A 21,128-nucleotide genomic window follows, 5' to 3' on the forward strand; every position below is an offset into this window, starting at 1 on the left:
CATTTCCTCAAGTTGATTATTCAGTCACCCTTTTAGATCTCAGAGCCTGTTTTTTTTTTCCTATCTTTACTTTTTTAAAAAAAAGCTGACCTGTTTTATCTTATTTGTTTTAATAGGAAACCATGGAAAATGTGAAGAAATGCAAGAATTTTCTCTCAACGCTAATAAAACTGGCCTCTTCTGGAAAGCAGTCGACAGAAACTGCAGCTAATGTGAAAGAGCTAGTCCAGAACTTGCTGGTAAGAGGGCCTGTTCAAATAATTATTGCAACCATGGTTGATCTTAAGCAGTGTTGTGGATACAAGAACATTTAAAAAAAATAATAATCACAATATTATTTAAAGATTACATTTTTTAACCCTAACCTTAAATCTAATCCTAAATCTTATATAGTTTCTTGGAAGAGCCAAATCTTGAAAGTTTTATGGGTTACTTTGAGAGATTTGTTTGAGAGACTAAAAAAGAACTATGGCAGGTTTCTTCTTCTCCCCAACTTTTGACTTATCCAGCAGTCCCTTTCTCATTTTAGTAAAGTCCATAAGGTGTCACCAGGGGAGGGCTTCAAAAATTTTAGCAAGGGGTTCTCTGCCCGGTTGCTGGGTGGGCGTGGCCATGGTGGGCGTGGCCTAGTCGGTCTGCACCACGGCGGGGGGTGCATTTTTGTGCTTTCCGGGCTTTGGAGGCTTTCCTTGAGCTTCTGGGAGGGCGAAAATAGCCCTCTGGAGGCCTTCCCGAACTTTCAGTAGGCCCGGTTTTTGCCCCTGCCCAAAGCCTCTGCGCATGCCCTGCACTTACCTGCATCCAAAACGGGCTGTGTGGTGACTCTTGGAAGGGGGTGGGGTGGGGTGGGAGGGGCCAGCCAGGAGTGGGATATGTGGGTTCTCTGAACTGCACAGAATCTTAGCTAGAGGTTCTCCCGAACCCCTGCAAACCCCCAGCAGCCCACCCCTGGGTGTCACCCATAAAGAAACAGATATTTAATTGAATTAATAAAAAAGCTGTTTAAATTAATTAATGAAAGAAAGTTCTGTAATGTTGCTGTGAATTACATTGCAGTATCTTTATTTGTGAGCTTAAACATATGAAGATTTGGTATTGTAATTTATTCCCTAAATTTGACATGTTTTTCATAGGATGGAAAGATTGAAGCAGAAGACTTCACCAGTAGGTTGTACCGGGAACTTAATTCTTCACCTCAACCATACCTTGTGCCTTTCTTGAAGGTAATAATGCCTTTTCATTAGTTTTTTATTTCCTGCAACAATAAACTTGGACCTTCTTAGGAAAGTTACTGCAAACAAAGGAATCAGAAAAGAGTAATAAAAATCGTTGAATGTTGACTGGAAGAACAATTATTCTCTCTTCCGTGACAAGATTGTAGAGAATTCATAGGAAGATTTGGTGGTACAGAAAATTAATTACTGAGTTCAGAAATAGTAGTAAGCAGAACATTAAACTAAGGTCGAATTCATATGCTGACTGTTTGGAAGTGTCATATGCTGCAGTGTTTCCCAAACTTGACCCTTTAAAGATGTATGGACTTCAACTCCCAGAATTCCTCAACCAGGCATACTGGTTGGGGAATTCTGGGAATTGAAGTCCATGGATCTTAAAATAGCCAAGTTTGGGAAACTGATATGCTGGATAAAGTAACAAGCTGTAATGTAACTGGCATAGTGCTTATTGTATACGTAATGAGTACATATACTTCATTTTTTAAAAAAATGGTGTGTATGGCGGAGTGTGTACATGTGTAAGAGCTAGAGTTCTAGAACTGTATAATGCAGGGATGTCTAACCTTGTCAACTTTAAGACTTGTAGACTTCAACTCTCAGAATTCCCCAGCCAAACATGCTGGGAGCTGAAGCCCACAAGTCTTAACGTTGACAAGTTTGGACACCCCTGGTATAATGTATAGTTAGTATACAAGTTTGATATTGTAATAGCACTTAGACTTATATACCGCTTCATAGTGCTTTACAACCCTCTCTAAGCAGTTTACAGAGTCAACATATCTGGGTCCGCATTTTACCGACCTTGGAAGGATGGAAGGCTGAATCAACTTTGAGCCTGTCAGGATTGAACTGCTGACAGTCGGCAGAATTAGTCTGCAATATTGCATTCTAACCACCGTGCCACCATGGCTCTCTAACCTAGGACGTTGGTAGGGCAATTTTGTGAATTATTCCTAGGGCAGTGTGGTAAAGGCTCGAATTACAATGCAATATAGGTTTCTACTTTAGTTTGAATCCCCCTAATATTGTAATAAAATTCATAGTATTTCCAGGCTTTCTTTAAGAAGGTCACAGTGCTTACGTCCAGAAGCCATTACTTGTGAGAAATTGGAGAATCTTAGCATTTCTATCTGTGTGTGCGATAGAATTTCTCCAATCCAGCTCACCCTTTCAAGGATGGTTTTTCTTTTAGTTTGTGTTTGATTTCCATACACCAGTTTTCACATTGGGAATACTGAAAAATATGCAGAAAGTTTCAAAAAAATTTTTTTTAAAAAAAGAAAAACAATTTAAAAACTATGGACATGCTAATTTTGTTCTGTATGTCTATGGATATACTAATTTTTATTTCTTTATTTTTAAAATTCCCCACAGCATAGATGGCTCTTGTGGGTGGAAAAATATAACTATTTTAATAAGTTATGAACAATCCCTTTAATAACATCAGTGCATGCTTTGTAATTTGTGCAAATGTATAATGAAAAAAAAAGAAATATTTTATGGTGGTAAATGCTTTGTTTATAAATAAAAGATTTCTATTAATAAGTTGTGGTATTTAATCTATTCTGGTACTTGTTTAAATGTTTGTGCCTTTCTGGGTAAGGACTTTAAGGGTGTGGTTGTGATGAGGTTTCCGCTAGTCTAGAACACAACAGTGTGGATAATCATGACTACTTCATTTCACCTATGTAGCCACATTTATTCTACAAGTTTTATTGGTTCTTAGTGGATTTCTAGTGCAATTCAGAATGTTAGTTATCACCTATAAAGCCCCATAAGCCAGGTTATTTGCAGGACAGTCTGTCTTCAACTGTCCCATGACATCTGGCAGGGTGGGCATATTCTATGTCCCTTCTGTCAAGCAATGTCACTTAATTGGACCCTCAAGGTTGCCTTCTCTGTTATGGCACCTGCCCAGTGGTGCAACATAAGATTCTGATGGCCCTGATTGTGCCAGCTATTTAAGGCATTCTTGGGCTTTGGGCCTGAGTATTGGGGGAACTTCTTTAGTTTACCGACAGTTGTGTTTTGCTCCATGTATGCAATGCTCCTTTTGTTTTTACTGGTTGTTGTGATTGTTTTATTGACTGTTACTGAATTTGAGCAGCCACATACAATCCATCTATTTGATACCTCAATAACGCCCGTAAGATGACTTGAGAGAAGTGAGGAAGAGTAATTATGATTCTACTTTGTATGGTCGGGTGAAAATAGTTGAGCTGTCTCTTGGTCCTTCTGTAGGGGGAGCCTAGCAAAAGACTTAATTGTCCTGACAATTTTGAATAAGTGGATCTTTGAACAGCATAGTTGATGAGCTGGCTTTCCGAGTTGCATTTATCCCTTAATTAATCTTTGTACAGTTTCCTCTCTTTGTCCGGATAATTAAGACTTTGCACTCGGAAACCTATTCGTAATGAAATGCTTGTTGTGATGGTTACAGTAGAATGGATGCAGAAACCAGTATGTGCTTTTGATTGGTAGGTGGGGGTTGATGAATGTGTGACTCTGGTCTGGATCTTGCCATAGAAGAGATTACTCCGGAAACGAGCTTCCTTTTTATTTTGACTTAGTGTGATCTCTGAGTCCACACATTGTGTTTCAGAGACCATGGCTAAGTCAAAAGCAGAGGAAGCTCATTATGGAGGAGAAGGGGTTTTAAAATTTGTTGAATAGAAGAGCTACTGAAAATAATTTAGTTGAGGACTGGAGGTGCTGCTGCTAAAAACATGGTTTGAGGGAGGACTTTGCCTGTTGAACGTTGGTAATATGCAGATAGGAAATCAATTACAGGTTATGAATGGGATATCTTATTTTCCAGGCAGTTTTTGTTAATTAGCAATGATCAGTTCAATTGATAATTGGCTGTGGTTTTTTTTTTTTGGAGTGCACAGCTTTTGACAGGTGGGTCTCATGACATTTCTTTATAGGGGACTATTGAGTAAATCTGTGGTTGAAACGAACTGAAAAATAACATGGGCACAAGCGAGGGACAAATTACAGCCAGGTTGTGGATTCAGTTTAAAAGAGTTCATTTACTCATTCCCTATATATATTCTCTAGAGAAAAATTCTACAGGTAGTCCTCGACTTACAATCTTTGTTTAATGATAGCTCAAAGTTACAATGGCTATGGAAGTAACTTCCCACTTCTACTAATAATACCTATGGCCAATATACCTCCCTCGCTGCCACGTGGTTACAATTTGGACATTAGCAACCCAGCTTGTATTTATGATCGGTTGCAGCATCCTGCAGTCACGTGGGGATGATTTCAACCTTTTTTTTGCTGATCTCAAACAAAACAAAACAAAACAAAACAAAACAAAACAAAACAAAACAAAACAAAACAAAACAACAAAACAAAACAAAACAAAACAAAACAAAACAACAAAACAAAACAAAACAAAACAAAACAAAACAAAACAATGCATTGGGAAAGTGGATTTACTTAATGATCTCAGTGATTTGCTTAACACACCGTAAAAATTGTCATAAGAACTTATGACCACAGCAACTTACGAAGGAAATTCTGGTTTCATTTGCAATCGATTGAGGATTGTCTACCCTGTGAATTATTAAGTTCAGGAAGGATTCTGTTATTTGTTCATTTATATGCAGTTCTCTCCCCCACCCCCCCTTTCAAATAACAGCCTAAAATTAACTTAAGGTTCCCGATTAGAGATCAAGTTCTCAATTTATGACAACTTAACTACTGGTCGAAGTTGCACTGGATTTCAGAAAAGCTACTTACAATATATCCTCAAAGTTACGGCTGCCTCTCTCGCACCACTATCATGTGTTTGTATTTGGGTGCTTGGCCACTGGCTTGCATTTATGACCAGTTGCGGCATCCATCCCACGATCAGGGACCACAATTTGTGATTCCCCCCACCCCCGCCATTTTCTGGCAGAAAAATGGCAAAAAAAAAAAAAAAAAAAAAGCCTATTGGATTTGACCACATGATTCACTCAACAGCTACAGTGACTTACGTCCCTTGGAAAAGTAGTCATAAAATCAATTCAGGTCATGTGGTGAACAGCTTAACGATTGCAACTACTCACCAACCAACCAAAATTCCAAGCTCGATTTTGGTCATAAGTCAAGGACTACCTGTGTATAGCAGACTTTATATTCCCTGCATAACAATATATTGCATTAAAGTGCCATTTATCTTAGTTTTTGTTATTTGAATCTACAAATCTATTTGACTTACGACCACAATTGAGCTCAAACTTTCTACTGCTAAGTGAACAATTTGTTAAGAGAGTTTTGCCCCATTTTACGTCCTCTCTTGTGCACAATTGTTAAGTGAATCCCTGCAGTTAAGTCGGTAACACAGTTATTAAGTGAATCTGGCTTCCCCATTGACTCTGCTCATCAGAAGGTCGCAAAAGGTGCACACATGACCCTGGGACACTGCAGCCGTCATAAATATGAGCCAGTTGCCAAGTGTATGAATTTTGATCACATTAGCTGCAATGATCGTATGAAAAACAGTCACAACTCACATTTTTTAAAAGTGCCATTGTAACATTGAACGGTCACTAAATGAACTGTTGTAAGTCGAGGACTATCTGTACCACACCTTTAGGTACTACCTCCCCTGCCAGTTGGCACAAACAATGCAAGAAGGGGAATTTCTTTTGGGCTGGGTTGTGATTTGAATGGTTCTCTTAAGTTGCTAAGAGCTTTTGCATCCCGTCTCTTTTACAGCGGAGCTTACCTGCCTTGAGACACCTGACTCCTGACTCGGCCGCTTTCATTCAGCAAAGCCAGCAGCAGCAGCAGCCCTTGACGCAGCCCACGACCGCTCTGACCGCCGTGATGTTGAGCAGCTCGGTCCAGCGTACGGCGGGAAAGACCACCGCCACAGCCACGAGTACCTTGCAGCAGCCGGTCATCAGCCTAACGCAGCCAACCCAAGTGGGAGTTGGCAAGCAGGGACAGCCCACGCAGGTGGTGTGTAAATCGAACTGGATTCCTGTCTCTCTTTGGTCTCCCAGCACATACCAGCCGTTTCCTTCCTATAAACCTAAACCAGTGACACATGTATAAACAACAACTTATCTACCATACGAAAGCTACACATCCTTGTATTCTGCCCATTTAGTATCAAATTAGACATGATGGATGTTTCATTCTTTTGGCTGCGGTCCTGCTTAGCTCCCCCCCCCCCCCCCCATGCAAAGCGCATCGTCAGCAAAGATGCAAACGGTTCGCATTTTAATCTTTTCGCCCCTGCCGTATTTTTGCTGAAGAAAGTTATCCTGGCTGTGTTGCAGACGCTTACCAATAAGGGGGAAAGAGTGGTCCATTCATTCATACAAACCTATTATGCCGTTCCCTCCCAGCTCAACATTATTATGTTGAGCTGGGAGGGAACGGCATAATAGGACCCTGCATCATTATGTAGAGCGCAGAAAAGGCATAAGTGAAAGCAAGCCAAGTGAATGAAACATGTCAGGAAAGAAAAGAAAAGAAAAGAAAAAAAGAATGATTATAGCTGAACATCGCTCACTGTATTTCTTCACAAGCGTGTGACTTTGCAGATCATTCTTGTTTCTGGATACCAGTTCATACATTGCCTCTTATTCTTTAAAATCTGTACCGTTTTCGTTTTAAGAGATTTCATCAGCTCCATTGACTGATTTTCCATTCACTCTGTGCTTCTTTTTCAATTTGCTCCATATGAACAAGGATGGCGCGGTGGCTCAGTTGTTAAGACACTGTACTTGTTAGGTAGAAAGCCCTCAGCCCAGGTTCGAGACTCGAGCACCACACGACGGGGTGAGCTCCCCTCCTCACCCCCAGCTCCTGCCAACCTAGCAGTTCGAAAGCATGCAAACTCTAATATTTATCCAATCGTTCTCTAATATGTGTCTTAGACTCATACCACCGTTCTGCTAATCACATAAGGAATATCCATGCCACTTGTGTAGTTTCTTTGCCTTGATTTAAACTACATTTTCACAGTTGTCTGCTTTTACTTGAGAATCTAGCTCTGTGATGGTGAACCTATGGCACGCTTGCCCGAAATGGCATGCAGAGCCATGTTGCCTGGCACGCCAGCCATCACCCCAGCCCAGTTCCACCGTGCATGCGTGCATGTCTCCCGCTGGCCAGCTAGTCTCCAGGTCTCTGCTGCGCATGCGTGGGGGACAGAGCGCATACGCACATACATGGGGGGGTGGGACGCATGCTTGGGGGATGCTTGCATTGCATTTTGGGGGTTCGTGTGCACGCCCTCCCGCACCCCATTTTGGACCTAGAAGGCCTCCTACGCCAACCTGGAAGCCAAAATGGGGCATGAGGGGCGGGGTGCATGCGCGGGGCTCTCGCATTGCATTTTGGGGGTCCGGGCATGCGCACATGTATTTGCATGCGCACTCGTGCACTTTGGGCACTCGGCAACAAGAAGGTTAACCATCACTGATCTAGCTTCTTGATAGAAAAGTTAAAAACAAACAACGTTAGCAGAACGCTGGTACCAGTCTAAGACACATATTAGAGAATGATTGGATACATATTAGAGTTTGCATGCGTTCGAACTGCTAGGTTGGCAGCTGGGGCGAGGACGGGAGCTCACCCCGTTCGTGTGGCGCTCAAGTCTCGAACCTGGGCTGCGGGCTTCCTACCTAACAAGTACAGTGTCTTAATAACTGAGCTACCGCGCCATCCTTGTTCAAACAACAACAACAAAACAACCCTGATTAGCGCCAGGCTTAGTCAAAGAAGCTAGTGGAGGAACAGCCATTGTTGAATCTTTTGAGAAGCAAACTTGTCCTGGTATAATGGAATAACGCCATGGTTGTTTCTCCAAAACTTTTTGCAGGTTATTCAGCAGTCTCAAAAACAAGGCACATTAATTAGGCCTCCGCAGGTGACGTTGACCCAGACGCCCATGGTGGCTTTGCGGCCACCCCACAACCGTATTATGCTGACCGCTCCTCAACAAATTCAGCTGAATGCACTTCAGACAGGTAAGAGCTAGGCGTTCTCAGTGTGACATCTGGTGTTCGCTGGTAAAACTGCGCCTGGAAATAGTGTTTGATTCATCAAATGTCAGGCACAAGTAACCAGGAACGAGAGTTGAGTCCAGAGCAGCAGAAGTTTATTACACCCCTATCTATACACGAGAATCTGATCTTCTATTGCTCAAGCCAAATTGGTGCTATATAAGGGTCAACAGAATTCATGGGAGGGTAAGGAGGCTGAACCTGGGTCTCTTGTGGGAACATAATGACTCCAAACTTTTGATACATTTAACCTTGCCCTTGGGCTTAGCCTCCTCATCTTCTATAATAAGCCCCTTGTAGGATTGATTTTTTTTTTTTTTTGACCTGGAATAAATCAAAATATGCTGCTGAGAGAGATGGTCTGGGCTATTGATGAACAGAATGAATTATCTGCTATTTTACTGACCCGATCAAATTCTGAATTGTGTATTTTAATCCTCTCCTCTTCCCCCCTCCTCTCCTCTCCTCTCCTCCCCTCCCCTCCCCTCCCCTCCTCTTTGCCTCTCCTCTCCTCTCCTCTCCTCTCCTCTCCTCTCCTCTCCTCTCCTCTCCTCTCCTCTCCTCTCCTCTCCTCTCCTCTCCTCTCCTCTCCCCTCCCCTCCCCTCCTCTTCTCTCCTCTACCCTCCCCTCCTCTTCTCTCCTCTCCTCTCCCCTCCCCTCCCCTCCTCTTCTCTCCTCTACCCTCCCCTCCTCTCCTCTACCCTGAATAAACTTAGAATTAGGATCATTGTAAGCGCTGATTATAGCTCTTATTTCATTATTCTTTGTATTTGCTCCATCATCATTTCTGTACAGATATATACATTTCTGTATATTTTCCCTTTCCTTCATTCTTCCCCAAAGCAAGCTTGGATTTGTGAGCTACCTAAAATCATGAGCAATAAACAAGTTTACATCCCTCGCCTTCAATTTGCATAGATTTTTCTGCAGTTTTTGGTGTGCTAATCTCGCCTACGGAGCACCCATGCTGGTTTCCTTTTCTTACAGTCCCCGTGGTAAAGCAAACAGTATTACCAGGAACCAAAGCTCTTTCTACTCTTTCAACCCAAGCTGCAATTGCTCAAAAAAATAAACTCAAAGAACCTGGGGGAGGCTCTTTTCGGTAAGTGATCTTATTTGTTCTTGAAGAAAAACCGTGACGTGTATTCCCTTTTCCCGATTTATTTTGCTTCCTCAGCAAAAGAGAATTTGTAATGCTAGGGAGTAAATTCTAGACTCTGAAGACTTCTCATAAAAAGATAAGGTTACTCGGCTTACCTTCAGCTCCATTTTTCAACATTTAATTTAACTTCGCTTCCTCTGATTATGTGGAATTGGGGCTATTGTCAACAAAGTAGAACAACCTAAAACCAAAGAGAAATTTCCTGACAGTTTGAACAATCAATCAGTGGAACCGCATATCTCCAGAAGTTGTGGGTGCTCTATCACAAGATTTTTAAGAAGAGATCTGATAGCCATTTGTCTGAAATAGAACAGGGTCTACTGCTTGAGCAGGGGGTTGGACTAGAAGACCTCCAAGATCCCTTTCAACTGTGTAATTCTGTTATTCTGGTTTTTCCAAGATAAACTGGCTATGTTGATTGGTAATTATGGAAGTTGTAGTCCAATGTACTTGGAAAGTGCCAGTTTGTAGAAAGTTGGGTTAATTCATGCTATCTGTGATTATACATAAGGGCTTGGAGATTAGAGCAAAAGGATGTTAAAATCCTCCATTCCCACATCTGGGAATTAAGACACTTAAGGGATGCATTGAATGCTTTGGTGGGAGAAGATGTGGGCATGAGCATGTGTACTAAAAAATAAAGACGGGGAAGTGTTTTTAGTGACATTGTCTAAATGCTTTCTGATTTTAAAAATAATGTTAAAATTGTGTAACTCTGGAAAGGAGAGTAGGAAAAAGTCATATATCAAGTGATCTCTTTTTACATACTTTTAGTAAGGGATCTCCAAGCTGAGGGAGATCAATACTGATATACTGTTCAGGATGTGTAATGAATCTGGGCTACTGTTATCCCAAGGAATTCTTGTTCCTCTTTATTTTTATCTCGTTTATTCATTTTTGTATAAATATGACAAAACCTGGGAAACTTTTCCCAACTCCGGCCACCAGAAATGGGGTTTCCCAGTAGCAAACAGGTGCTTTCTCTCTTGTCTTCTCTTCCACTCATAAAGACCTCCCTTGTCAGTTTCATTTGAAATAAAATTTACATGTTTTGGTTATAGGATAGTTCACCGGAGTATATTTGATGGTTTTTGCCAGTGGGAAGGGAAAGGAAGAGGAAAAGATCATACTCGTATCCCCACGACAAGATAAATTTAACAAATGAAAACATAATAAAATAAATACTAATTAATGCAGTGGTTAGAACGCAGTCTTTCTGGTTAACTTTGCATTCCACTGCCAGGAGTTCGATCTTGACCTGCTCGGCCTTCCATCCTTCCGAGGTCGGTAAAATGAGGACCCAGATTGTTGGGGGCAATAGGCTGACTCTGTAAACCGTTTAAAGCAGTGTTTCTCAACCTTGGGAAGTTTTAAACTGGGTGGATTTCAACTCCCAGAATTCCCCAGCTAGCTATGCTGACTGGAGAATTCTGGGAGTTGATGTCCACACAACTTAAATTTGCCAAGATTGAGAATCACTGGCTTAGAGAGTGCTGTAAAGCACTATGAAACGGTATGTAAGTCTTAAACACTATTACTAATGCCAATTAACTAGAAAAGGACCAGATAGTTTCTCTTTTATTTTTTTACTTTTCATGTTAGGAAATAGCACCCCTTGCTGGCCATTGAATACTTTAGTGCAGGGGTCTCCAACCTTGGCAACTTTAAGACTTGTGGACTTCAACTCCCAGAGTTCCTCACCCAGCTTTGCTGACTGGGAGTTGAAGTCCACAAGCTTTGCTGGCTGAGGAATTCTGGGAGTTGAAGTTCACAAATCTAAAAGTTGCCAAGGTTGGAGATCCCTGCTTTAGTGAGCTGAATTTCCCTCCCACTCCCCATCTGCCTTGGACCACACTTTACCATTTCCCACACGCCAGACACTTTGACAAGCGTCGTTCCAGCCAGAGGAGAGGTCCTGTGTACACCAGGAGTACTTTTCACTTCGTGTCCTTTAAAAAAGTGTTTTTGTTTTAGTTTAGCCTCACCAAACACTTTATAAATTCTTGGTCTGTGAATAGCATTTTTCTTTTTGCTAATGTTAATAAGATGTTTTTTTTTTCTCTGAAGGGATGACGATGATATTAATGACGTTGCCTCGATGGCAGGAGTCAATCTATCGGAAGAAAGCGCACGTATATTGGCCACCAATTCTGAATTGGTAGGCACTTTAACAAGGTCGTGTAAAGATGAAACTTTTCTTCTCTCAACACCCTTGCAAAGAAGAATATTAGAAATAGGTGGGTTTCCACCAAAAGTGTGATATAGTAGTTTATAGCAACCTGTGTTTTTAATAGGAAATGTATTTAGCACTGTATCATTTATTGACTTGGAAGGCTGCTCCAAGTATTACCCCAAAACAAACATGATTTTGACAATGGGCTTCCTTGCTAAGAAGCTGAAGTCAGTCTTTACTGTCTGATGAGTATAACTCAAGGTTGCAGACATTAAAATCTCTTTAATTGGTTGTTTTTCAATTGAACAAGAATTTTTGAAATTTTATGATGCCTTAGAAATTACTCTTAAAAAAAGCAGGCTGAATTAACAACAGACCTGAAAGTGGCCATTTCCTTCCCTGGATAATCTGTAGCTCATACTAATTAGAAAACATCAGATAAATGATTTGTTTTGAAGTTGTAAATATTTCTACCAACATGTGGACCCAAATGAAGATTTGAATGAGCTAGAACGGGGTCTCCAACCGTGTGAACTTATAAATACTTGTGGATTTCAACTCCCATCTGGCTGAGGAAGTCTGGGAGTTGAAGTCCACAAGTCTTAAAGTTGCCAAGGTTGGAGACAGAGGTGGGTTTCAGCAGGTTATGACTAGTTCTGGAGAACCAGTAGTGGAAATTTTGAGTAGTTCGGAGATCCGGTAAATACCACCTCTGACTGGCCCCGCCCCCATCTATTCTCTGCCTCCTGAGTCCCAGCTGATCGGGAGGAAATGGGGATTTTGCAATAGCCTTCCCCTTCCACACCCACCATGCCACACTCACCAAGCCATGCAATACTCACCAAGCCACACCCGGTAGTAAAAAATTTGAAACCCACCACTGGTTGGAGACCCCTGATCTAGAGCTTTACCCTAGTTATGATTGCATGTCATACTGCTTTGGGAAACAACTGTGAACATTAATTTTTTAATTGGTTTATTTATTAATTAAGAAAATTTACATGAGTGCCCAACTCACTGATGGTGACCATGGATGGCTTACAGAAATAAAACCCAATATACCGCCACACCCCTCGCAGCAACAGTCGTAATAACCATGTGATGGGCTCCATATCACCCTGGGATCCCCAGGCAAAACCAGGTCTCCAGGGCCTTTTGAAAGTGTATCAAGCTGGAGGCCAGTCTTACTTACACAGGGATGATGTTCCGCAGGCATCATGTTAATAGGCTCAACATTGGTGTGGATAGCAGTAAGGGCCAAAGAATGGGATTTACTGTGGTGTGAATGAAATTGGAATAGGTTTTCCTATTCCTGCATGTATTTATTCAGCTATTGATTTATATTTTATGTTTACATTTCACACTTCGTAACCATTTATCTCCCTCAGAGAGGGAGCTCTGGGCTGTGTATATTTCAGTGAATAAAAGAACCTTTCATATGTCACTTATTCTCAGTGGTCGCTGGGCATCACAGATATGGGATTTCTGCACCTGCAAGGAAATTCTTCTGGTACACTTATATCAGGGGTGTCAAACTCATGGCCCGCGGGGTGGATCTGGCTCGTGGGATGCTTAAATCTGGCCTGTGGGGCCGGCCTGGAAATAGCAAAGGACCAGCCTGCAATGCCTCTGGCAGCCAAACCGGGGCGTGGGGGGCCCGTGTGTGGTCCCCGCACCCTGTTTTCAACCTGGTCTGCCTCCTGCAGCACTCTGCTGGCCAAAACTGGTTGTGGGGGCACATGTGGTCCCCGTTTGCCCCAGTTTGGCTGGCAGAGTGCTGCAGGAGGTTGACCAGATCGAAAACGGGTACATAGGGGCTGTGTGTCCCCCCCATGCCCTGTTTTGGCCAGCAGGGTCCTGCAGGAGGCGTCCGTTCCTTTTCCCTCGTCTTCCCCCCTCCCCACCAGCCTGCGGTGGAGAACTACAATGCTGATCCAGCTCTCGAAGAAATCCAGTTTGACACTCCTGTCTTAGGTGCTTGGAAGAAGCCTTCTTTTCACTTGCCATTGCATTGGTGTACAAACCTCAGCTATAATTTCCTCCATAGTTCTTCTATCAATCATTCCAAATAGAATATTTGCATGAATGGCAGTGTAATTTGGGAGTAGCAGCACACCTGTTTATCTGCAATTCATGGAAAGAAAAACCAGTTCATGCAGCCACTGGTAAAGGAGCTAGCTCTAATTCATCAATGCCATTTTTCCCCCCTTGGAAACTCAGGTAAAAAGCATGGGATAACGGAAATCCATCCTGACGTAGCTAGTTATGTATCACATGCGACGCAACAAAGGTTACAAAACCTGGTGGAGAAAGTATCGGAGACTGCCCAACAAAGGAATATTTCTTACAAGGTAACTGGTGTGTTCTTTATTGTGAAGCTATTGGCAATGCCTTAACAACAACAACGAAAACACTTTGAGTAATGGCTTTAAATGCAATGTGGGCCCAAAGCAATTAGATTCTGTTGTAGGCACAATTTATTGCCGATAAATGTCCTTAATATGTAATATATCTCAAAGTAACTTGTCTTGCAATTTAAAAAAAAAATAGCTTGAACCACAAGAATGATTTTATTTTAATCAATATGTCAGGAATTTCTCTGCCTGTAAAATGGGTGTATCAGTTTCACAAACAAATAGGGAATTGTTTCCTTGGATTGCTGAAATTTGTTATCAAGTTCAATCTTTCACATAGCTCTGGCCACTTGTGCATTGTTGCGTACTCTTCCGGAACCTCACACTTCTGCACACCCTCCTGATCTGTACTGTGCCTCCCTTAACTTAACACTCAAGAGGCCATTACGTTTTTGGGGATGGCTTCTTTCAAGGTGTTAACTTCTAACAGAATTCTGTCTTCAAAGTGTTTTAAGTTGGGGGGTCCTATCCATGGCAAACGTTGTTTGCTTTCAAGAACAAGATAATCTTTAGCCCAGATCTGCCCCTCATCCTGAGAGTGAACTCCAGATTCTGCAAGGTCCATGAAATGACTTCTATGTGCTCCACTTTCTCCTAGAGAGGAGGAGTGGCAAATCAAACCTGTAGAATGAGGCCATTCAAACAGGACTGTTCACTATTTGTATCCTTGAAAACCATGCACTAGGCAAGAAGGTGTCTACTGTCTCATCAGATCAAAGAATATACAACTTTGGCATGTTTGTCCCACAGTCTGGAAGCCATTCAACAGCTGCATTGGTTTCCCTGGGAAAAATTTGTAGAGCAAGAACGAGTTCTCTATTCATACTTTTATTTATCAATATAAAGTCAATGCTTTCTCTTAAACTGAGGGGAGCTTCAAAAAGTGAATCTCCTAGAGCCGGGATGGCGAACCTATGGCACACGTGCTGGAAGAGGCATACAGAGCCTTTTCTCTGGGCACGTGAGCCATAGCCCGTAGCTCTTCTGGGTTCCAGCACGCCGGCCAGCTGGTCTTCATGCGCATGGGAGCGCCAGAAACCGGAAGAACAGCCGCATGCGTGTGACGGGAAAATGCTCTTCTGATTTCTGGCGTGTGCACGTGCACTGGGCATTTGGTCTTTGCGCGCCCATGCCAGAATGCCAGAAACCATAAAACCAGGTGGTTGGTGCGCATGCACATGCCAGAAACCAGAAGATAATCTTCCCAGAACGCGCATGCGCACTGGGCTTCTGCTCTTCTGGTTTCCAGTACTCACGCTCCCGTTTCTCCAACACTGCCCTAGAGGTTCCTTAGCTCTAATATGATAATGAGCTCACTCACGATCTACTGCTCTTGCATATGTTTAGTTAGCTGGCCCCTTGGGCACAGGTGAGGAGAAGACTGTATAGCTATTTTTTTTAATTACTGTGAAATTCTTATATTTTGAGCTGTAGTGGTCAGGTGGGCTCACTGATCTGTCAAAGCTGTTCCCTGGAGGAAGGATTCCTTTAAATATTCTACTGAGGGCACTTGAATTAGTTGTTAATCTATAATTATGAGTTCCAGCTGAGGAATCTGGTAGTCACACAATGATGGGGGGTGGCTCTTCCAGCCACAGCAGGTCACCCTGGATAAGGATAATGGTTAAAAGTTTGCACTGGTGTCCCAAGGGGGACCTAGGGGCCTATTATCTTGATCTAAAGCAGGGTTGTCAAACTCAATTTCATTGAGGCCCGCATCAGGGTTGTGTTTGACCTCAGGGGCATGGACAGCTTGCCATCACTTGTATCGGGGGCGCCTGTAGTGGCCCAAGCGCTCTGCCAGCAAAAATGGACTCCCAAGCTCCATTTTTGGCTGCGACAGCCTCCTGCAACCACCTGCAACCCTCCTGAGCTCCATTTTCACCGGCAGAGGCACCGCGAGTTGCTCGGGAGGGCCGTGGGTAGTCCTCATGAGCTCCATTTTCACTGGCAGAGGCACCGTGGGCTGGTCCTTCACTGTCTCCAGCGGGCCAGATCCGGCCCCCGGGCCTTGAGTTTGACAGCCCTGATATAAAGGCAGGGGATTCCCAGTTGGTTGGACTCAACTTTGGAGGAGAATGGGAATTTACAGTCAATGAAGAACTTCCATTCTTTTCCAACTGTGCTATTTAAAAATAAAAGATGGGCAAGAGAAATCACAATTTCATTTTTTTTGCAAATCACCTTGTTTTTAGGATGATGAAAGATACGAACAGGCAAGCGACGTCCGGGCACAACTCAAATTCTTTGAACAACTTGATCAAATAGAAAAACAACGGAAAGATGAACAAGAAAGGGAAATATTAATGCGCGCAGCAAAGGCAAGTGCTCCTGGGTGTTATCCTTAATAGATGAAACAAGTGTCACATTTGTCATTGGAAGAGTAGAAGTCCTTCTTTTGTACCGAATGTGAAAAAAGGACAAGGAAGCTTTGTTTGTTTAAAACTTGGATACCAGCAATTGCTGTTGAGATGCCGGCTGCAATTCCGTGTCATGAAAGTGCTCCATAAGAAGCACAAATGTCCTCGATTTATATAACCAATCGCTTAGCGTTAAGATTGAAAAATTAGGCGTGATAACATGGTGACTTCTTTAATGACTGGCATGACTTAACAATTATAATTCCTAGCTCAATTATGACCATAAATTGGGGACTACAATAGTGGCCGAAATTGTGGAAATCCTTTGGGAAAAGTATATTTTTGAGATTTGATGGCTAATAACAACACTATTTTTTGGAGTTTCAAGATAATCCTATTCCACTGCTGGAATGGCCTGGGAATAGCCCAGACCTTAACCCAATTGAAAATCTTTGGAGCCAACTAAAGAAACTTGTTAGTCAGAAGTGACCCAGCAATAAAACCCAATTAATAGAAGCAATCATTCAATCTTGGTTTCACATTATAACAGCTGCAGAACTAAAAGACTTGATTCACTCAATGGGAAGACGTTGTAAGGCCGTAATTCATGCTAAAGGTTACCCAACTAAGTATTAACTGACATGATAACTTTTGTATATCTCGTTTTTTCTATGGTGATAATTTTTGTGTATCTCATTTTTTCTACATGTTTCACTTTTCTTCTTTATACTGTAACTGCTATTCTAATAGCAAATCCTTCATAAAAGTTATTGCATTACATTCTTGATTAAATTATCTTTCCATTAAATATAATTTTATGGTACTACTCCAAATAAAAGTGGTGTTATTAGCTAGTTTTAGAAAATGCACTTTTCCCAAAAGGTTTCCACAATTTTGGCCACTACTGTAGCTGTGCTGTTGGATAGTCTGGAAGTTATTTCCAAATGTTTTGAAAACTGCTTTCTGCAGCATCTAATGCTAGACAGTGTCAATGGAGAGTTGTCCAACTTTAAGAAAGCCCCACAATAAAGTGAGAGTGACTGTCTCAAAATCACTTAGCTGGCTTTCATGCCTAAGGTGGGACTAGAACTGTTGGCCTCTTGGTGATTGGTCTAAGGTAACCCAACTGGCTTTCATGGCTAAGGCAAGATTGGAATTCAGTCTTCCACTTTCTAGCCTGGTGCCTTAGCCATTAGACCAAACTGGCCCTTACTCACTCTGGTGGATTTAAGTGTTTGTATATACTTTGTACATACAAAGTTTGTATATACTTTGTAGGGACGTGGTGGCTCAGTGGCTAAGACGCTGAGCTTGTCGATCGAAAGGTCGGCAGTTCAGCGGTTCGAATCCCTAGTGCCAACGTAACGGGATGAGCTCCTGTTACTTGTCCCAGCTTCTGCCAACCTAGCAGTTTGAATGCTAGTATTTCTTGCAGGCAAAAAATGCAAGTAGAAAAAATAGGGACCACCTTTGGTGGGAAGGTAACAGTGTTCCGTGTGCCTTTGGCATTTAGTCATGCCGGCCACATGACCACGGAGACGTTTTCGGACAGCGCTGGCTCTTTGGCTTTGAAACGGAGATGAGCATCGCCCCCTAGAGTTGGGAACAACTAGCACATATGTGCGAGGGAAACCTTTACCTTTACCTTATATATTTGGACAGGGTTGTGGAATTGTTTTATATTTCATATGTTGCCTCTGTCTTATTCAAAGAGAACAAAGGGAGACAGATATAAACAAGGTGCAGGTACATGGTGAATGGTGAATCTTGAAACTGGTGGTTTAATATATAGATTAATAAATCTATATTTATTTATTAAATTTCTATGCTGCCCATCTGCCACTTAAGTGACACTGGGCAGTTTACAACAACATATTAAAACAATATAAACACCTGAATAAAAGCACAGATTAAAAACAAATCTAAGAACAAGTTAAAACTTACAAGTAAAAATCAAAGTTGAAAATTCAGAAGGCTAAAAAGATTAGGATTATATAGTCTAATGAGTCAGAATTAACATAAATTCCTATCGTAATTCTGAATTTAAATTATCTACGCTTTGGAAATTGCAACTTAGCCCACGCTGTAGGTGTTCTGCTATATATACCGTACTTCTACTATCTCTTTGATCATCTTTGTGTAACATAAAATTCAGTCTGAAGATTCTTATTACGGCTGCAGATTAAACATGGATAAGCATAATAAAAGTATTACAATATTGTTTTTATTTAGATATACTAGTACACTAGTAACCTTTTATTCACAATCTTACCTTGCAGGAAAGTTTGATCTTTCTACCTTTTTCAGTTTAATATCATGACAAAAATACTAACATCAATGAATCATTAGCATTTAATTTTTTTCCTTTATTCGGTTTTCTGATATTTCAGACTGATTTATTTAAATTATAAGCCATCTGTTACCAAGAAAAAAATAATATATGGCTCTCCTCACTGCTTCATGCTCCTAGGAAAAACATACCTTCATTTTCCGCATGCTTGCATTCTGAAACTTGAAAATAGTCATGTCCAGTTCTCACCATGTAAAACACGTGCAAAATGTTTCCCCTTTAAAGAATTTTTTCCACTATGATTGGATCCCACAAATTCCTTCTTCCAGTTATTTTGTCTGTAGCCTTGTTCCATTGACTTGTTGTGAAAAATCGTCTGGCCTTCCTAAATGCCTAGCTGGAAGGACAGAAAAGGAATTTGATGGACTCGGTAGCACCTGTTCTCATCTTTAAGCACTGGGCAAAATTGAGTCACATTCATTCTAAAAAGTGTTTGGCGAAAAGAAATACTACAGTTGTATGTTAAATGAAACTCTGAAGCATTCTGAATGGCAGAAAAAGGAATGGTTTTATATGGGCTAATCTGGGAAGGAGTAGGAAATTATGACTGGGTTGGTGGACGGCTGGATCTGAATCAATTGGATTCAAACTTTCTTCTCCTGATTAGTCATTAATGACATAATTGTTTTTAAATGTTCCATTAATCTAGTCTTAAAGCTCAAGGTGTCCTACTTCATTTACAGTAGTCCTCAACTTACGACTGGCCACTTAATGATTGAAGTTATAACCAAACACTCCGGAGTTACTTACAACCAGTTTTTGGAGTTACGAATGCTGCAAATATCTCCCCCCCCCACACCCCTCCCCCAGTGGTCATATAATCACATTTTGAGTTTTTGGCAACGGACTCACTTTTATGGCCATTTGCAATGTCTCGGGTCATGTGGCAATGATTTGCAACATTTTTTTGCTGGTTTCTGGCATTTACTTCTGGCAAAAATTGCCCATTGGGGAAAATGAATTCACTTAACAATCATTATATTTGCTTAATGATCGCCACAATTGCTTAATGACCATCATAAAATACAGTTGTAACTTCGAATCTGGCCATGTGATATCTCAATTTATGACCACAACAGCTTAATAATTGCAATTCTGGGCTCAATTACGGTTATAAATTGAGGATTACTTGTAACGATGTGAGTGGACGTTGTTTATAAACGTACTGACTATTACTTTAAACATTATTTTAAAAGACTCTCTTTCTTCCCTCCCCCCTCTTCTCTTCTCCATTTTTTAAAATCAACACAGTCTCGATCTAGACAAGAAGATCCGGAGCAGCTTAGATTGAAACAAAAGGCCAAGGAGGTATGTTTAAACTATATTTACCATTTTGGAACCAGAACATACATTCAATTATGTAAGAGTGATTGCATTAAAAAAAAAAAAAAAAGCATATACTGTATTTTTCAGACTATAAGACGCACCTAACTTTACAGAAGGAAAACAAGAAAAAAATAGTTTTGGCCTCCGCGTGTCGGATTTTCGCCCTCCCAGGCCCCCAGAAGCACTCTGCAGTGCTCCATACATCCTGTTTTCGCCAAAACGGGCCCGTTTTTGCCTGCAGAGGGTTTAAGTCTATAAGACGCACCTAAATTTTCACCCACTTTTTTGGGGGGGGGGAAAGATGCATCTTATACTCCGAAAAATACGGTAAGTGAGAATAAAAACTGCAAGGAAATAACAATAATTTTGTTTTGCCAAACCAGATGCAACAACAGGAACTAGCACAAATGCGACAGAGGGATGCTAACTTGACTGCGTTGGCTGCAATAGGACCCAGAAGGAAAAGGAAACTGGATTCTCCAGGGTCTGGATCAGGGACAGAGGTAGGAGAGAAGAATTCGTTTGTATTCCTTTGGCAGTTTCCAGCTTTTAAAAAAAAATGTAACAGGAAACGAAGTTTGGAGTCACGCTTGCTAGATATCACTTCTGCAGTGCCTATGTGTGCATATGTGTGTGGGACTTGAATTAAAGATGGGACCAGTTCTCTTACCCCTTCCGTTTATCTTCCCTTCAGCGCCATAGGCAAGAAGGCATCCACTACTCCTGTTTAATTCTCACCCCTCTACTTAATAAAATAGTTTCCTGCTCCATTTTCATAGAGAGGATTTGTTTTCCTTTACTTCTGGAATTTGAGCCACCCGTTGTTAGAAGGACAGCTGCTGAAGCAGAAATTCAAATACTTTGGCCACCTAATGAGACGAGAGGGCTCCTTGGAAAAGACCTTGATGTTGGGAAAGATTGAAGGCAAATGGAGAAGGGGACGGCAGAGGATGAGTTGATTAGTGTCATTGATATAATCAACATGGATTTGGGAAAACTCCAGGAAATAGTGGCAGATAGGCGGGGCTGGCGTGCTATGGTCCATGGGGGTTGCGAAGAGTCAGACGTGACTTAGCAACTGAACAACAAAA

General features: G+C 41.6%; 1 protein-coding gene across 2 annotated transcripts in view; it reads left to right on the forward strand.

Moving 5' to 3' along the window:
• TAF4 (TATA-box binding protein associated factor 4) overlaps positions 1–21,128 on the forward strand; it is an 89,875-nt gene that overhangs the window by 54,047 nt on the left and 14,700 nt on the right. For both annotated transcript variants that reach the window (XM_034433137.2, XM_034433136.2), the window contains exons 6-15: positions 117–239; positions 1,134–1,223; positions 5,949–6,194; positions 8,068–8,215; positions 9,240–9,354; positions 11,482–11,651; positions 13,808–13,938; positions 16,197–16,322; positions 19,963–20,019; positions 20,421–20,540. In XM_034433137.2, coding sequence (XP_034289028.2) covers positions 117–239; positions 1,134–1,223; positions 5,949–6,194; positions 8,068–8,215; positions 9,240–9,354; positions 11,482–11,651; positions 13,808–13,938; positions 16,197–16,322; positions 19,963–20,019; positions 20,421–20,540 — 1,326 coding nt within the window. The remainder of the gene's footprint in view (positions 1–116; positions 240–1,133; positions 1,224–5,948; positions 6,195–8,067; positions 8,216–9,239; positions 9,355–11,481; positions 11,652–13,807; positions 13,939–16,196; positions 16,323–19,962; positions 20,020–20,420; positions 20,541–21,128) is intronic.

The sequence above is a fragment of the Pantherophis guttatus genome, chromosome 3, assembly GCF_059756535.1.
Source record: "Pantherophis guttatus breed Tessera chromosome 3, ASM5975653v1, whole genome shotgun sequence".
In the NCBI taxonomy this organism is placed as follows: Eukaryota; Metazoa; Chordata; class Lepidosauria; order Squamata; family Colubridae; genus Pantherophis; species Pantherophis guttatus.